The sequence below is a fragment of the Symphodus melops genome, assembly GCF_947650265.1.
Source record: "Symphodus melops genome assembly, chromosome: 5".
NCBI classification, from domain to species: Eukaryota; Metazoa; Chordata; class Actinopteri; order Labriformes; family Labridae; genus Symphodus; species Symphodus melops.
Window position 1 is genome coordinate 4,917,216 of NC_136695.1, and position 15,461 is coordinate 4,932,676.

At 40.9% G+C, this 15,461-nt stretch overlaps 1 protein-coding gene across 3 annotated transcripts in view; it reads right to left on the reverse strand.

Annotated features, from left to right (window-relative positions):
- cdk14 (cyclin dependent kinase 14) overlaps positions 1-10,620 on the reverse strand; it is a 185,014-nt gene extending 174,394 nt beyond the window's left edge. Inside the window, exons 1-3 of one of the 3 annotated variants that reach the window (XM_079343515.1) lie at positions 10,506-10,608; positions 10,101-10,375; positions 2,401-2,432 (exon numbers count right to left, since the gene is read on the reverse strand). In XM_079343515.1, the coding sequence (XP_079199641.1) occupies positions 2,401-2,432; positions 10,101-10,194 (126 nt within the window). In that variant the 5' untranslated portion in view covers positions 10,195-10,375; positions 10,506-10,608. Of the gene's footprint in view, positions 1-2,400; positions 2,433-10,100 lie in introns of all 3 variants that reach the window. The other 2 variants (XM_079343516.1, XM_079343514.1) reach the window with 2 other exon arrangements.
- Positions 10,621-15,461: the final 4,841 nt, after the last annotated feature.

Here is a 15,461-nt window from a genome sequence, read left to right on the forward strand (position 1 = left end):
AGATTGATCGGTCAGGCTTTATTTGATCTTACCATTAAAGGGAAGGTATAATGACTTGCTAGGACAAGTTTAAAATACAAATAGCTAAAACAGTGACCATGTGAACGTTTTAAACAAGTATTCTGTTTCTGCTGTTCTTGCCCATAGCGCTCTCGAGCAGGTCCAGCAACACGTCGGCCAGACGGCCACCTCAACACAAAGGATTCTGTTGTCTTATCACTTGAAGTGTCGCCCTGCCTCCTGCAGACAATGCAAAGGGTGCAAGAGGAAAATGTAGCTTAATGCAGCCTGCTGCAGTGTGTGCAGATTGACCACTGCTTGAACGATCACTTTAACTTCAACTCGAAAGAGCAAGTGAGCAGCATTTCCCTGTCAATACAAACATAACATCCCAGTATCTTTAGTACCTATCGACTGCATCATCAACCCTCCACCTACAACAGCAGAAAGAAGAGAAAATGTATGCGAGAGGAATCAATATGCTATACAGGGCACTGAGGGCGGGGGGAGAAAAGTCACTGAGCAATACATTTTATCTACAGGATGAATTCAAAACAGGATTATGATATGGGAAGTGTGTGAGTTGGACTGTTTTCTGTTGATAGGTTTTGTTTTTTGTCTCGGTGTTTGCAAGGCGGGTCGATCATTTCTGATGCGTTTTAGTGTGTGAGGAAATCTAAGCACTGATTGTCTTTACAAATACAGTGTCAAGCACTCAATTTGAAATGTTCAATATATAATGGATCATTCGCTTTTATGCAGATTATGTGTTTATTGACAGATTACTGACTGTATTCCATTAGCACCGTTTGTGATCAACCTTCAGTTTTTTTCCCCCATATGGGCAGTTTTTCGTGCCTGCTGATGCATAAATGACCATTCAAGCTCAGACTACAAATGTATTGAAAATGAAAAGATAAACACTTCTCATGCTGGTCATCTCAAGCTGATTCTACATTTCTGTAGAATCTGTAAATAGAGCTGAAACAAAGAGTGAACACAGACATACAGTACACGAGTCGGAAACGTAGAGGTGTCACTGGGAGCAGTTTACAAAGACTTCAGCGGCTGTGGCTCAGTGTCACTCAACTGGAAGGTCGGGGGTTTGATCCCCAGCTCCTGCAGCTACAGTGTCCTTGGGCAAGACACTAAACCCCGAACAGCTCGCACCGCTTCAGTGGCAGCATGCATGTTTACGAATGAGATGAGTTCATCCTGGTGGACACTTCACAGACCTTCCCTCTGCCATCAGTGTGTGAATACAGTGTGAATGGGTAGAAGACTAAACTAGCTCAAATTCATTTATCGTTAACTAAACTAACATTGGAAACAAATGTTAAGCAAGAAAAAGAATCACAGCAGCTTTCAGTGAAGGCCGGTGAAGTTCTTACAATTACTGCTTGTATGGCAGCTTGTTCAGTAGTCCTGCATGCTTCTTGATATGACAATGTAAATACCCCTCTATCAGCCTGTTTTGTATGTGCAGGGCTCCAGAGTCAAGCTAGCAATGTCCCATTAGACTTGCAAAACAAAGTGATATAAAGTACCTGATAAAAATGATGCTTTAACCCGTCCCACGTCTCAGCGCATACAGTGAATGCACTGCCTGGACACATCCATGCAGGAGTTTTTAAATGCTCATCTGCTTTTAACATGCTGTCCACCTGGCACCTTTACACACCAGCATTCATCTTTTTCATCTGAATCTCACACTGAGACTGAGGCAGGAACGTGGGGATGCGTTTTAGTAATTGTTGGCACATTCCTGCATCAAACTGCACTTTGTAGTGTAGGAGAGAAACAGGCGGTATCATAACATCAGAACATTTTATCTAGTCTATTCAAACTATCCTTCTGCTGTCATTTCCAGCTGTCTCTGTCTTTGGATGGAAGCTGACTGTGTGTAAAGAGCCAAAACTGTAAACTGAGCTGTTGTCTGACCACATATTTGTAACGGAGCATGTCCAATAAGACAGAGAATCATGGGAATGAAGAATTTGGATTTCACATGTGGCTGAGACTCAGGTCTGCAGCCCTGGCTACACGGGAATCAGGACTGGATCTGGTTGGTGCAATTGGGGGTGTCTCGTTTGGCAGGCCAGTGAGTGACCCCGAGGGATGTCTCTCAGATGAGAGGGAAAACCACCACGCTCCCCACATGAATATATTACACACCATATGCACAGAGTTACAGCAGGATTCACACCCTCACCCCATCCCCCCCCCAAAAAAAATCAACTGCAATGCAGTCCTGACAACATCTGGCCAGCGAGACCTTGATGAATAATTTTTAGAGAGGAATACAGCCAACATAGAACAGTGTGGTTCAGCCATGAGACTGCAGGAAACTGGGCCAGTGATGCCACGAGTTCCCGGAAAATTCACTTGTTTCGCTCCTACCTCATCAAAGCCGCTGTCCTCTTTCTTGAAAGCTGCAGAGAGAAGAAAGGAAGAGAGAGTCAGACAGTGGCATGTTTTCAAGAAAGAACAAAAAAAATAAAAAACATATCTAATGGTGGAGATGCAGCACAGAACCGTGTCAGTGTGCTGACATTTTCAGGAATTCATTTGGAGCTCATTAAAACAGTGGTGGTCTAACGTGAGCTCAAACTGAGCTCAGTGGTTCTGGTGATGAATCCCTCTTCTTCTTTGTTCAACTGAGTTTAATTAAAGAAATCCGGATGGGATGAAACAAAATAGGCAACACATTGATCTTTTTACGTGAGCAGGTTTGGGTAGAAAAAGTGAGGCAGGTATTTCAAACTCTGAAAAAGAAAAACGTTTGCATCGTTGCAAAGATGGAAACATCCAAGCTTGGATGTGATGTGGTTGTGTTCACCCTTCCTCATCATCTTCAGTCAGAACTGTTAGCACATGTGCAGGCAGACATCCAACACTTCCCCATCCACTGCTGGAGCATGCTTTATACCCAAGTGACACATAAACAGAGATTTTAGACAAAGAGGCCTTAAATGAACGAGATGCAGCATGAGCTGAACTTCTCTAAAGGGCAACATCGGAATAAACTCCACTCTTATGCACAGATAAAGCCATCCTATGACTAACAACATTATTATAATCATAATCTAGAAATCAAATGATCTTAGATGAGTCAGTGATTTAAGCAACTTATGATTTGGTCAATATTTTGTTTCTGACCATAGAGGAAGACTTCAGCCTCATGTATAAGGATAAAGATGACCTTTATTGATCCCCCAATGGGGGAAATTTGGGTGTTAACAGCTCCAAAAACAGTAAAACAGGTAATACAATAAGCTTAAATAATTTACATCCAATACACACATGGACTCAGCCTTCTGCTTTTACTCTGTGTTCATGTCGTCCGTGTTGCTGCATGTTTTCTGAAAGCTTCCGGTTACAAACCAAACATTGCAATAGACGGGGAACGACACAAATAGCACAACCAACATGACGCAGCATTTAAATCGAACGCACGATGAGAAGCTCCAATCACCTCGCCTCGTTCAAAAAAAAAAAAAACATTAAAAGAGCCGACCCCACTGACCATCAGGTTAGCAGCCCCGAAAGGAATGTTGTCACTCATTTGTCTACAGTCTCATTTTGTAAAATAAATCGTGTCGTGAGTTTATGAAAGAGGCATTAATGAGGCTTCACTCTGCAGGTTTTTATGATTGCTTCATTAGTTGCACCTGGTCTTGGAACCACCTTCTAAAACTCCACTGCTGATTTAGAAAACAGCCCAGAGTGCTTAGTGGTGAGTGTGCACGCCCTGAAATGTAACTTTGTTAGCCGATCCAACATGTCGGCATGCATTTCAAAAGCCCAGCTTTAGTCGGACTAACAATAAATCCACTCTTTCTCACTGCATGTGAACATACTGATTGACAGTGTTCCTATATTGCAGTCGATGTCGAGATCCTGCGAACTTATAAGAATAAATTAATTGTTTGATTCTGCAGCTGTGAATTCTGAATGACACTCCAGAAGACGATCATTAATAGACAAATGATGATTTTACAGTTATTAACTCCTCATGATAATGATGCTGTCTGCAGAGAAAGGCAGTGCAGATGGCTCGCAGTGCAGAGTGCTCCTGGGGGCTGCTGTGTGGCGAAATTACCTTTTTATGTCAGAGTGAGTGTTTGGAAACGTTGTCAGTGAAGCCACTGAGCCGTTAAACTGCTGCCTCTCTCTCCTCAGAGAGCTCACACACACACACACACACACACACACACACACACACACACACACACACACACACACACACACACACACACACACACACACACACACACACACACACACACACAATCACTCCCCAAAGACTTCCCAGACACTCCAGACAGCAGCAAATCCACACTCAATACAATGGATTAGACTGCAGGTAGACAATGCAGCTCATGCACTGCATGCCTGACATGGAAGACTTAGTGCTCAGTGGGTGGGAGGGGCATTTATTACGGTCAAGTTCAATAGGTGTTGGAAAAATATTCTATGTATTGCTCAATATTCACTAAAATACCTGCCTGGGTTTTTTCGGGAATCAAATTAGTATTTTTTGCTGATAAAATTAAAGCTGCGTGTGGTCGCAGGCTTGCAGCTGAAACGTTCAAGAAATAGATTTTAGTGCAGTTACTCTGACCATTATTGTCATTGTTGGGGTTAAACATTTTGTATATCCTTCAGCTTTGATTGTGATCTTCATTAGCTCCATTTAGCGTGTTTTCACTAAGTGACCTGCTTTCTAACATGGTGCTGCTGAATCCTCATCTCCAAACACACAGATTCACACGTTGATGCACTTTCCCTGTACGTCTCTAAGTGTTTCCTGCTGTCCCACTGTGAAAGCATCGAGTGTGTGAAGGCTCCGACGTCTTTTCTAACCGTAAGTCACACACATTGCATGAGTCTGCACTTCTGCAGTCTGTCCTGTGAGATTTACCCAGAGTTCATAGCACACGGGGTGACATCGGGGACTTGATCCTCCAGTGCCTTGCTAAGGTGAAAAACAAAGTAAACATGGATGTGATGGAAAAACCTGCAAATATGTAGAAATTATTTTCAGGGCACACATAAAAAGTAAGAGACTCCCCCTCCTTTTAAACAGGAGAAATGAAAAATTGAAGACAGAAAAGCTGACTCTTTTGTCCAAACTCTGTGCTTCAATTTTTTTTATTTTCAAGACTTCCTCTTCCTTAAACCCATAACACCTCATTACTGCGTCTACAGCTTCTCACACTTGAAGGAATTTGCCTTTTGATCAAATTGTGTGGAAACATTAAGAAGCCAAAGCTGTCTTTCAAACTGAGGAGGTGTTTTCAGAGACGCTGAATTATCAGCAGGGAGGTGTGTAAAATCCACATAATGTACCTTAACCCACTTTTTATCTACAGAACACAGACAGCCTAGATCAGGTTGTATTTATAGACAATATAGAAGAAAACGTATTTGTCTCAGTGGTGAGTTTCATTTACATTTGCATATGAAGGGGGAACATTTCAAGTGCTTAGTTTTTTATCTTTATTTTATTATTTTTCTCTTCTTGTTTACGGGAAGGAGACGCCAACATTTTGGGAATACAGTCTGTGTTGAAAGATGGACCACAGAGGTTTTTACATGCGCTCCTGAAAATGTCGAAATAACAAGAGGACGACTGGATATTCTCCCGACTGGCTGTTCACATACTGTATGAGACTATCCATGTCAGACTGGAGGCGGGGCAGGACGTCTCCTGAGATTAGCCGTGAAGCAAAAAAAATGATGGAACAATCAGATCTGCTATATGAAGCAAGAATGAGAATAATTTCATTCAACTACTGTAAATACTACGTAATTACAATGTCAACATAAGAGTGAAGAACAACGTACTGATGACCAGAAAACAAAATACAGCCATTTAATTATGTGCACTGTGCAGCAGTAACAGTACAAACATGTCATACATGTCAACTGTCAGAGCCAGTGGATGGGCAGGCATGCCCCCCCTCCCCACCAAGAAATCTGATTGGCCGCCATCATTATGATCAGATATTTTCCTTTTCAGATATGGCATGGGTCAGACTATGAAATAAAAATAAACTTCACTTTCTATCCTATATTTTATATTTTGTACATTCAAAAAACTCTTTTTTATTTTTTACATTATATTCTATTTTACTGTATATATGTGTATTAGTATGTGACAAATGAAAATCTTGAATCATTTGTGTTGTGTGTAGTCTAGTCGTCTGAACACTTTACTTTTAATTAGCTTTTATATGCTACTTTATGGTATAAAATGTCATGATTGACAGCTCAGCACATAAAGGTCAGACTATCCTTGTTCAGTCATGTTTGTATGGATAAAGATTAGCCCTGACACAGTGCTGAAATACACTTTATAGGGACATTGGTTATGCTTTAAAATGAAAACAGAAAGAGGTGGACTTGATGTGCATGTGTAGCCTTGAAGACAAATTTACACCTTGAAGCCACAGAAGGCCACGTTCCACGCCTCCTCCACAGTTCATTAACATGCTCAGGTGCACCTCAATGGCAGAAATGCTCGGTTCATTTATTGCATGCCTCAACACATCCAGCAGGTTGAGAAATTGAAGGGATCTAAGGCCAAAACTGAAAGTAAACGTGCCCACATGTTTCCATTGGAGGATGATTATCACAAAGCATTAGACGAAGAAATAAACACGTTTGGTCTTTTATTTCTAATAAAATTATCTGGAAATAAAACTTCGAAAAGGATGACCTTTACTTAGTGTCAATATAAAGTTGTATTCACGTTTTTGGGGAGATGGGTCATTACAATTGGCTCTCACATGTTCATACCCAAAATCATGAAGAATGTATGGAAGTGCCCTGTGTGGCTCAGGCACTCCTTTTGATGAGTGTATTTTTATACTCTCCAGCGTATGTATAGTAATATCTTTTTTTTGTCTCGTTGATTAAAATTGTCCACAGTTGTTTACATTTTTTTTTTATTGCACTGTTTATCACTATCCACAAAATCCATTCAGCATTTCTCCATATTGCTGAAAACACAACCTGCCAGCCTCACGTTCACAATCTGACAGCTCTCTAATGACCCGGCTCTGCAGCACCAAACCTGAGCTCACAGTTCAGAAAGGGTTGACAGACCTTGCATTGGTCCATTAACCACGTTTGAAGCTATTAAAATGAAAACATCCACAATGCAGCATGTAACCCAGGACCATAAATTGACGTGCGCTGCAGCCCTGCCCACTGGGACCAGTTGAAACAACACTGTTTGAAGGACATAAACAATAAGCTGGCTCTTGACTGTGCTTTGTTAATGCATCCGTAGAGCAGAGCGAGAGGCCGATCGATGCTCAGATGTGTTGATTTGGATGGGAGGAAAGATGGCCAATAGCAGATCAGAGTCAGCACAGCGGAAAAGTCAATGCCAATCTCTCTTCTCCCGCAACATCGACCCAAACTCACTTCTGCTCATTTCTCATCTTTTCTTACAGGCTGCATCCAACTATTCATTCTGCACGCACGCTGCTTCAAAGGCCACTGAACCCTGTGAAGAGGCTGAGGTTCTCTGCATGTGTGCATGTGTGTATGTGTGTGTGTGTGTGTGTGTGTGTGTGTGTGTGTGTGTGTGTATAAGTGAGTATGAATACCTGCTGCAGGATGTGCATGTGTGAGTATAAGAGAGAAGAGAAGAAAGAGAGACAGAAAAGTCTACATGAGATTGGATGGGTGCATCTTGACAACCAGTCGGTGTCAATGTGATCATTTGTGTTCACATATGAGGTTACTATATCAGCAGAACAATTAATACAGGATTCAAATCTTTTAAAGAAAGGATGATGATGATGATGATGATGATGATGATGAGGCAGGGCTAACTTCTACTCTGCATATTTCTTATACAGACTCATAGCACATAGTTCCCTGACTACTCCTGACTTTTTAGTAATTACAACAATATTTGGTCGATTGATGAATGAACTCTTGGGGAAAAAAAAACAAAACCGAAATTGATGGTTGATTTATTGTTAAAGTCAAATGTGAACATTTGTTGCTTTTCTTTGATTGAAAACTGAAAGTTAGTGAAGTTTTCGATCGTTGCTCAGACAAATCTAACGAGTCACATTTTTGTTATAACTTTTTTGTAATTTATGATTTATGATCAATCAACAGTTATTGATTAAAAAACAAACTACTGACAAAATGACTGTATACTCAAACTGGTGAGCTGCAGTGTAAGACTGTATGGATCACTTTATGTCTGCAGCAGTGCGCTCTGGGAACCAGAGCCGGACGAATTTAAAACTCATGAGACTGAAACAGAGTTAAGAGCAGAACAGACTCTGAAACTGTCCGGCTCCACATTTTCGTCACAATTATTTCAGGGTAAAAAATGTACAAGTAACCGCTAACTACACGGTTAAGGTTTGATGATGTATTTAGATGCGTCTCGATCGAAGTGCCATTGGACTTAAACTGTAAGAATCTACTATAAGACGTTTGAAGAAAAAGAAACTCTGGATTTTAAAGAGCCTATTCAACAAACAACTTTATTTATCAATATCACACTTCAGTAATCTGTTCTCATGTAGACTCCTGTCGGCTGTGAAGCCCTGCTACATGTGCTGCAGAAAGTGCTGACTGGATTGTAACCTATGGAGCTGGAGGACTCTCGAGGACAAGCTACACGATGACACCATTTTCAAACCAGCCCAAACATTGTGTTCTATGCCATATGATCAGCAGGGGAAAAAAAGCTCTCATAATTACATTGAGTCTGGCTCTTGGGTAATGCTGCTGACAGTATATAAAGATGGACAACAAACCAACTCATCCCATAGTGCAAAGATGAAGCCAAAACAACTCTGTGACAAGTGCTAACATGTTGTGATTGGACCCAGAATCTGTTTAGTATTGATCAGCTGGAAGTGACAAATTATTGCCTCTTCTGCTAACCGAAGCACATATTTGACCTGAGCCCTCTCCAGAACCGATTCTTGTGCTTGAATCAGACACTCCCTGACTTTGAAATTTCAATGACTCCTGTGTTAGCGTTTGCTCCGTTTCCTTTCCCTGTTTTGCATTCGTCAACAAAGCTGTCAATCATGGCATTTAAGAGCAATACAGCCGTCAGCCAGCAGAGGGCGCTCTAATTATTTTGGCTTCACTTGAGGCAAGGTGTTGCGCTGTCCATTCTTTATAACGTTGGATGATGATGATTAGTGAAGATAAGCTGATATCAAACACAGATGAATGTAAGTGAAGTAAGACACAGCCGAGTTGATCTACAAGGGATGAAAACAAAAAGGGTCCTTCATTCTGTGGTGGGCCTTAAACACCCACAAAAATCAGAGCTTCAGCTGTTAGTTGTAAATAAATATTTCATGAAATATAAATAAGTTGTATTTACAAAGTGAATTCCAGGGACCATTGTTCAGAGAAAAACAGAAAGTGACAGATATCTTCATGATATCGATATAGAAAGTCCAAAGCATTCAACGATTACAAGAACAACCAGCAGATCAATCAATGATTAAAAAAAGAAACATAAAAATAATCATTATCATTCAGGTAAATATAAGATTTTAGTCCTCGAGGTTGTTTTTTTTTTTCCAAAATGATGCGTGTTTTCCTAGAAAGTGGTCAGACGCAGCCTGCGCGCGAGGTTGACAATGAACAGAACAAATATATATAATTAATGATCATGCTGAAGGTGGTGAGTCTATAACGATATAATGATAATGGTATTTATGAAATAAAATAAAAAATAAAAAAAACATTCCCGCTCAAGGAATCAGAATTAAGTAATCCTCAAATATGACAGCACATTTCCTGGAAAACATTCCTGCTTGTTCAAAGTCAATATCATCATTACTGCTGTGAACTTCACAACAGTTCAGAAGTGTGAAAGACTGAATCAGTCACCCTCATTAAATAAAAGACATAATACATTTTGTTTAAAGAAATGTGGTCTGACCAAACTGTTACTGTGAGCAGCGGCAGCTCGGGAGGAATCAGCAGCCTGTGGGTTTCTGCTGCTGGAGACATTTTTGTGTTCACATTTTTTTGCACAAAGAACTGGGAAAAAAAGGCTGGAAAACAGAAAACACGTCCTTTGCGTTACTCACCAATGCTCCTGAAACTCTCTGACAAAGTTCTCCTCAACTTTTTCATTTTGCCGATTTTCTCCACGGGCTTGGAGGCTGGCATCAGGTCGCACATTTCTTTCTTTCTTTCTTCTCCAACGAGTTTGGGCAGCGGGACTGGCAGCGGGACTGGCAGCGGTTTGAAGCGGAGAAGGAGGTCCGGTGTTCAGGCAGCCCTGCGGGGCTTCTTTAGCCCAGCTGCAGCGCTCTGGCAAACAGGAAACGGAGCCTCAACGGTCTCTTACTCCTCTCATCAACTAGTAAATACAAATGCCTTCTTGAGATTTTTTTTTTTTTCAAGAATGCAACTACATTTCCAAAGAGGCAGTAAAAAGTCCGCGCAGGAGCAGGAGCATCCGCACTGTGCGTAAATTTGCTGCGACTTACTGGTGCGTCTTTTCCGTTTAGATCCTTAAATGTGCGCTCTACCGCTCCGACTTCTTTCTTTCTTCTCTCTGCGTCCCAGTCTCTCCCTGCTCCACCGCAATCGAGATGTCATTTTTGGGATTCTCTCTCTGGTTTCGACCCGCAAACCCCGCCCGAGATGCGAGGATTGGTGGGATTCCGGGGAGCACCGTGTTTCTGTTTGTCCCCGAGTCTGTCCGTCAAAGACGCAGCTCCGCCCTTTAATGTGTTGCAGGAGGAGGAACATTTTCATGGACCAGATTGTTGCCAGAGCTCCTGCTTGAGACTGCTGCCCTCTGCAAGACCCGGTCATTGTGTGCAGGTCGAGGTACCCTAAATATCAGCCTAGTAAGCAGGATTCTGATTTAAGAAGGACAATATGATACAGTAGGTGATCATCTCCATTAAAGGAATTACATGATTAAACCAGGCTCTGTTGTGAAATGTGTTTAATGTATTAATCCCATTTTTACCATAATAAATTAGTAAACCTAAATTAAATTCTTTAAAGGAATGTTTCCAGTTTGGTTATGCATACTAACAGGTTATTTAGTACACTGCTCTTACACTTGGTCAAAGCAGTTCAGCAGTAAGCCATGAAAAGAAATCATTACTGTGACACATTAGTTAGGAGTGCTGTCAGGATTTCTGGGTCCCATGAAAAGGTATCACTTTGGGCCCCTCAACACGGCCCTCAGTCCATCATGTGACCACATCTCCAAAACACAATAGACCCATTAAAAGCTTTAAATTAAGGTGTTTAAATACAAAATAGGAAGTGCCCAGGTCTTATATTCTTGTTGCATTGGTCTCTTAACAGGCATCAATTCTGTTAGATTTTTACTTGTATGGTCTTGAAGTTCAGATTTCTGGTATTGTGACGACTTTACAAGACTATAACTTAATGTTAAACCCTTACAATCTTGATTGCAGTTTTAATGAAACAATAAGTTATGTGATGTGATATTTGCATCTTTTGGACATTGAAATCATTATCAGGCATCTAAAAGATTTTTAATTATTTCTTTTTTTTTTTTAAATTGAAAAAAAAAATCAAGTTTCACACTTGCATAAAACGTCTGAAAACGTCTTGAAGTTTTCAGGATGAGCCACAAATGTGAAAGCAATTTTTCACACATTTTTTACCCCAGCTGTTTTCACACATGCATTCCTGAAAATGTAAAGAACACTTTAAGGAGGACTGCTTTTGAAATCCTCCTGATCTGATTGGTCAGAGGTGCATGGCAATGGCCTGGTGCAGACAGTCTATGGATGTCCCCCGGTCACAGTATGAGCTTCACCACCCTCTCGCACTAACTCAAGGTAATTCACCTGATTTTATTCTTGCTAGATTCTTACATTGGCTCACTCAGACTTTTTGTGGGAAAAATACTCGGTGTATTTGTTTTTGTTCACACATACAGCTCACATCAAAAACTTCAGGAGTTTCCAGGGGTGTGCAAGTGTGAACATGGCTTTTGGCTTTACCCAGATTCTTTCCAGCCAGCCCCCTTGTAAATTTTCCATGTGAGGTCGGGATGAGCTGATGTGAGAACGCAGCAGGAAATGGAAACGCACTCAGGAAAATTCACCACAGCCGAGCAGGAGGGGGTGGTGATGTTTAGATTTTTACGACCTGTGCAAAACCATAGACTGAATTCTGCTGCCTCATTATGTTTTCTTCTGGTCCGAGTGTTATACTGCATTCATTTGTTAATATTGTGATCGTGTCGAACTTCAGGTTGATATAAAGGCAAACATTTCATTATAATATAACAAAATATATATATTATTTTCAAGCCAAATAAAGGCCCCTGTCTCCATTCAGACTCTGGAAAGTCAGTCCGTCTTTCTCTCCGCGATGACACCCATGAGCTCAGCTTCAGTCATGATTTTGCAGAAACATGTTCACTTCTAAAAGTCACTTGATGCTATTCATCAGCCTATTTCTGCCACTAAAACATCAAACTTTGACAGTTAACTTTCTCTGGTATCTATTAGAGATTAAAGCTAGCTCTGGGATTAAAGCGATCACAGCTAAGAAAAACCAGCATCAATAATCTAAATCCTGCAGCACTGTGCTCATGAGCTGTGTTCTGTTTCTGTCATGTGTCTTTATGTTCAGACTGGCATCTCTGATCGGATCGTGTCTGTGCTGCAGTCACCACAGCAGCTGCATGAGTAATGCAGAGGCATGAACAGAGGCATGGTGTGGGAGAGTGTATACCTTCACATGTGTCTGTGTTGGATCTCCGTTGGATCTGGGAGAGTGCAGCCCTCTCAGCCGGCTCTAGAAACATCTCTGGAATGCAGAGAGGGCTGAATGTTTTCATACTGCTGCCTAATTACTTTGACTGGAGCGCGGTCATAAGTGAGACAAATGCACAGCTTGATTAGTCTGAATTGGTCCTTCATTACTGAGCTCTTCATAACGACGCATGCACACCTTTTACTCAACCCATCTCACAATGTGTGAAAAAACACAAATCACCAATGTTTTAAAGAGAATTTGATTCTCATTTGAAAATACTTCAGTGAGGTTTTCAAAAACATGAGAAACACTGACGTCATAAAGGCTCCGAGGTGAAAGGCCCTGCTTTAGTTAACCCTTAAATTGGACCAAATAAAACATTTGAATACCTGACTCTTTAATTCCCTTTATTACTATGTTAAAGGGCTGTCAACATGGACGCGTCACAGCATGTGAATAATTTAGAGACCTTAATATGTCATTCGCCTGAATCATAAATATGAATGCTGGTAAGGAACAATGATGAAGACTACGCAGAGAAAGATCGACTTGACGGTCTGGTAATGTGACCGAGCTGTAAAGAGGGAGCAGGTGATTATGGACCAAAGTGATGACATGCTTTCAACTGTGTTTTATAATGAAGCCTGATGTCATTTCATAGATATGTGGTTTATATGTTCAATACAAGAGCTACGTCTAAAATGCTAGTCTCCTTACTGTAAAAATAACAAAATAAACAGGCAAATGGTGAGCGTCTGCACCCTCCGCTCTGTATGATGGTACATATGTGGGATACATAGCTCTCTGTTGAGTCATTCACAGCATGCTGACATGTAGTTTCTTCTTTATAATGGGGCGATTTCACTTCAAAATTGTCACTTGAGAAGACAGTGTGCATCTACGCCAGAGGCACCTTCTGTTGCCATCTTTAATTGTCAGCCATTAAAGTAGCTACACATATGTGCTCAAGTTGGGGTTGTTTGGAAGCATCTGGCAAAAATTGTGAAAAGTGCATCTTTTTTTTTTTTTAATGAAAAGGCAGGGTTGGTAATTTTATCTAGATGATAGATAGATAGATAGATAGATAGATAGATAGATAGATAGATAGATAGATAGATAGATAGATAGATAGATAGATAGATAGATAGATAGATAGATAGATAGATAGATAGATAGATAGATAGATAGATAGATAGTGTGCTCTAAAAAAGGGACGAAGAGAATCTGTCATCTGTAGCGGTGGTAATGCTGTAAAAACATCGACCAACGGCTGCCACAAGGTATCAATCCAAACGAACCAATCACGCCTCCTTGTCTCCCTTGCGTGCACTACTAGCCCACAATCAAGTGAATTTGTAATTGGCCGTTGTGAGTAATAAAATTGTCACTTTTTTGACATGTATTTAAATGTATAATAATAAAGTTTAGCCAGTAATCTTTTTAATTTAAAAACAAAACTGTTTTCGTTCCCAGGAGGCAATTCAAAGAAAAATCTGTAGCAGAGAGAAAATATTTGGTCTCAATGTCTAATATGCAAATACAAAGTCTGTGCTGAGAGCAAAAAAGGAAGAACCAAATGGCTGTTTTTTGATGATGATTTCACAGTCATTTAAACTCTAAAAACAGACAAAATCATTCCAGCAAACAGAAAACACATCTCACATACTCTTGTAATCTCATATTCTAACTCTTGCTGTAGTTGTTGAGCTGCTGGGTTTGAAACACATTCACACCAGTCAGAAAGGCAGTAGACGAGAGCAGCTATGATGCAAGCTGACAGGCTAAGGCAATACGCCTCAAAACACAACAGGGAATCAAACAAGACAGCTCGAGTACAGAAAGAAGAAAATGAGAGCAGCAGAGTGGAGACAATTCCATGCTAATGAAAAGAGCACAGACACTCTGGGTAGATACATCAGGTGAAGCTGAAGGGGGCAGAGGTGAAGAGCCTGCTCGGTCGCTTTTTAAAACTTCCTCTTGCTCCACCTCTTATTGGTAGATGGTCTGTTAGGATTGTAATCCAGGTGTCATGAATCCCTGAGCAAGACACTGAGGCCAGAACGGCTCCAAAATCCCAGCTATCACTTTGTTAATGAATTAGATTAGATTTGATGAAAGGATCGGCCCTTTGCAAATCAACCTCTGCCACTTTATTTATGTTCGGAGGCTGACTGCTACATGTAAAGTGCTGGCATGTAAAGTAACACAGTGTGAGTGGTCTGAGAGCTGAAATGGGCTACATAAGAGCAGTCCATTTATCATTTATCATTAGCCCATTCACTCGATTCAAAAGCCTTATGATGCCAATATGCTGCAAGGAGAAAGGTGCCCAATTTGGACGTGTCTGCCCCCCTTGCCTATAATACCTAATGTCTGGCCTGCTGGTGGCACCAGATGGCTGTAGGGTAACAACATCTGAAGGATGTCCCAGCCAAAGATGTCTTTCAGATAATGTGAGTGGCGAAGGCTGCTCTTGTTTTTAAACGCCCCCCCCGGAGACTGTTCATTCACGTAAGTGAAATCACTGAAGACAGCGTTTCATTGGTGGGACATAAAGCCGGGGAGACGTTCTGTGTGAAAGTTTAGAATAGAAAAAATAATTGCATTTATTATGGTTTGTTTAAGCAAGTTAATTCTAGCAAACACATACCATGTTTTAAATTCTTTTTTTTTATTTTATACTTTTT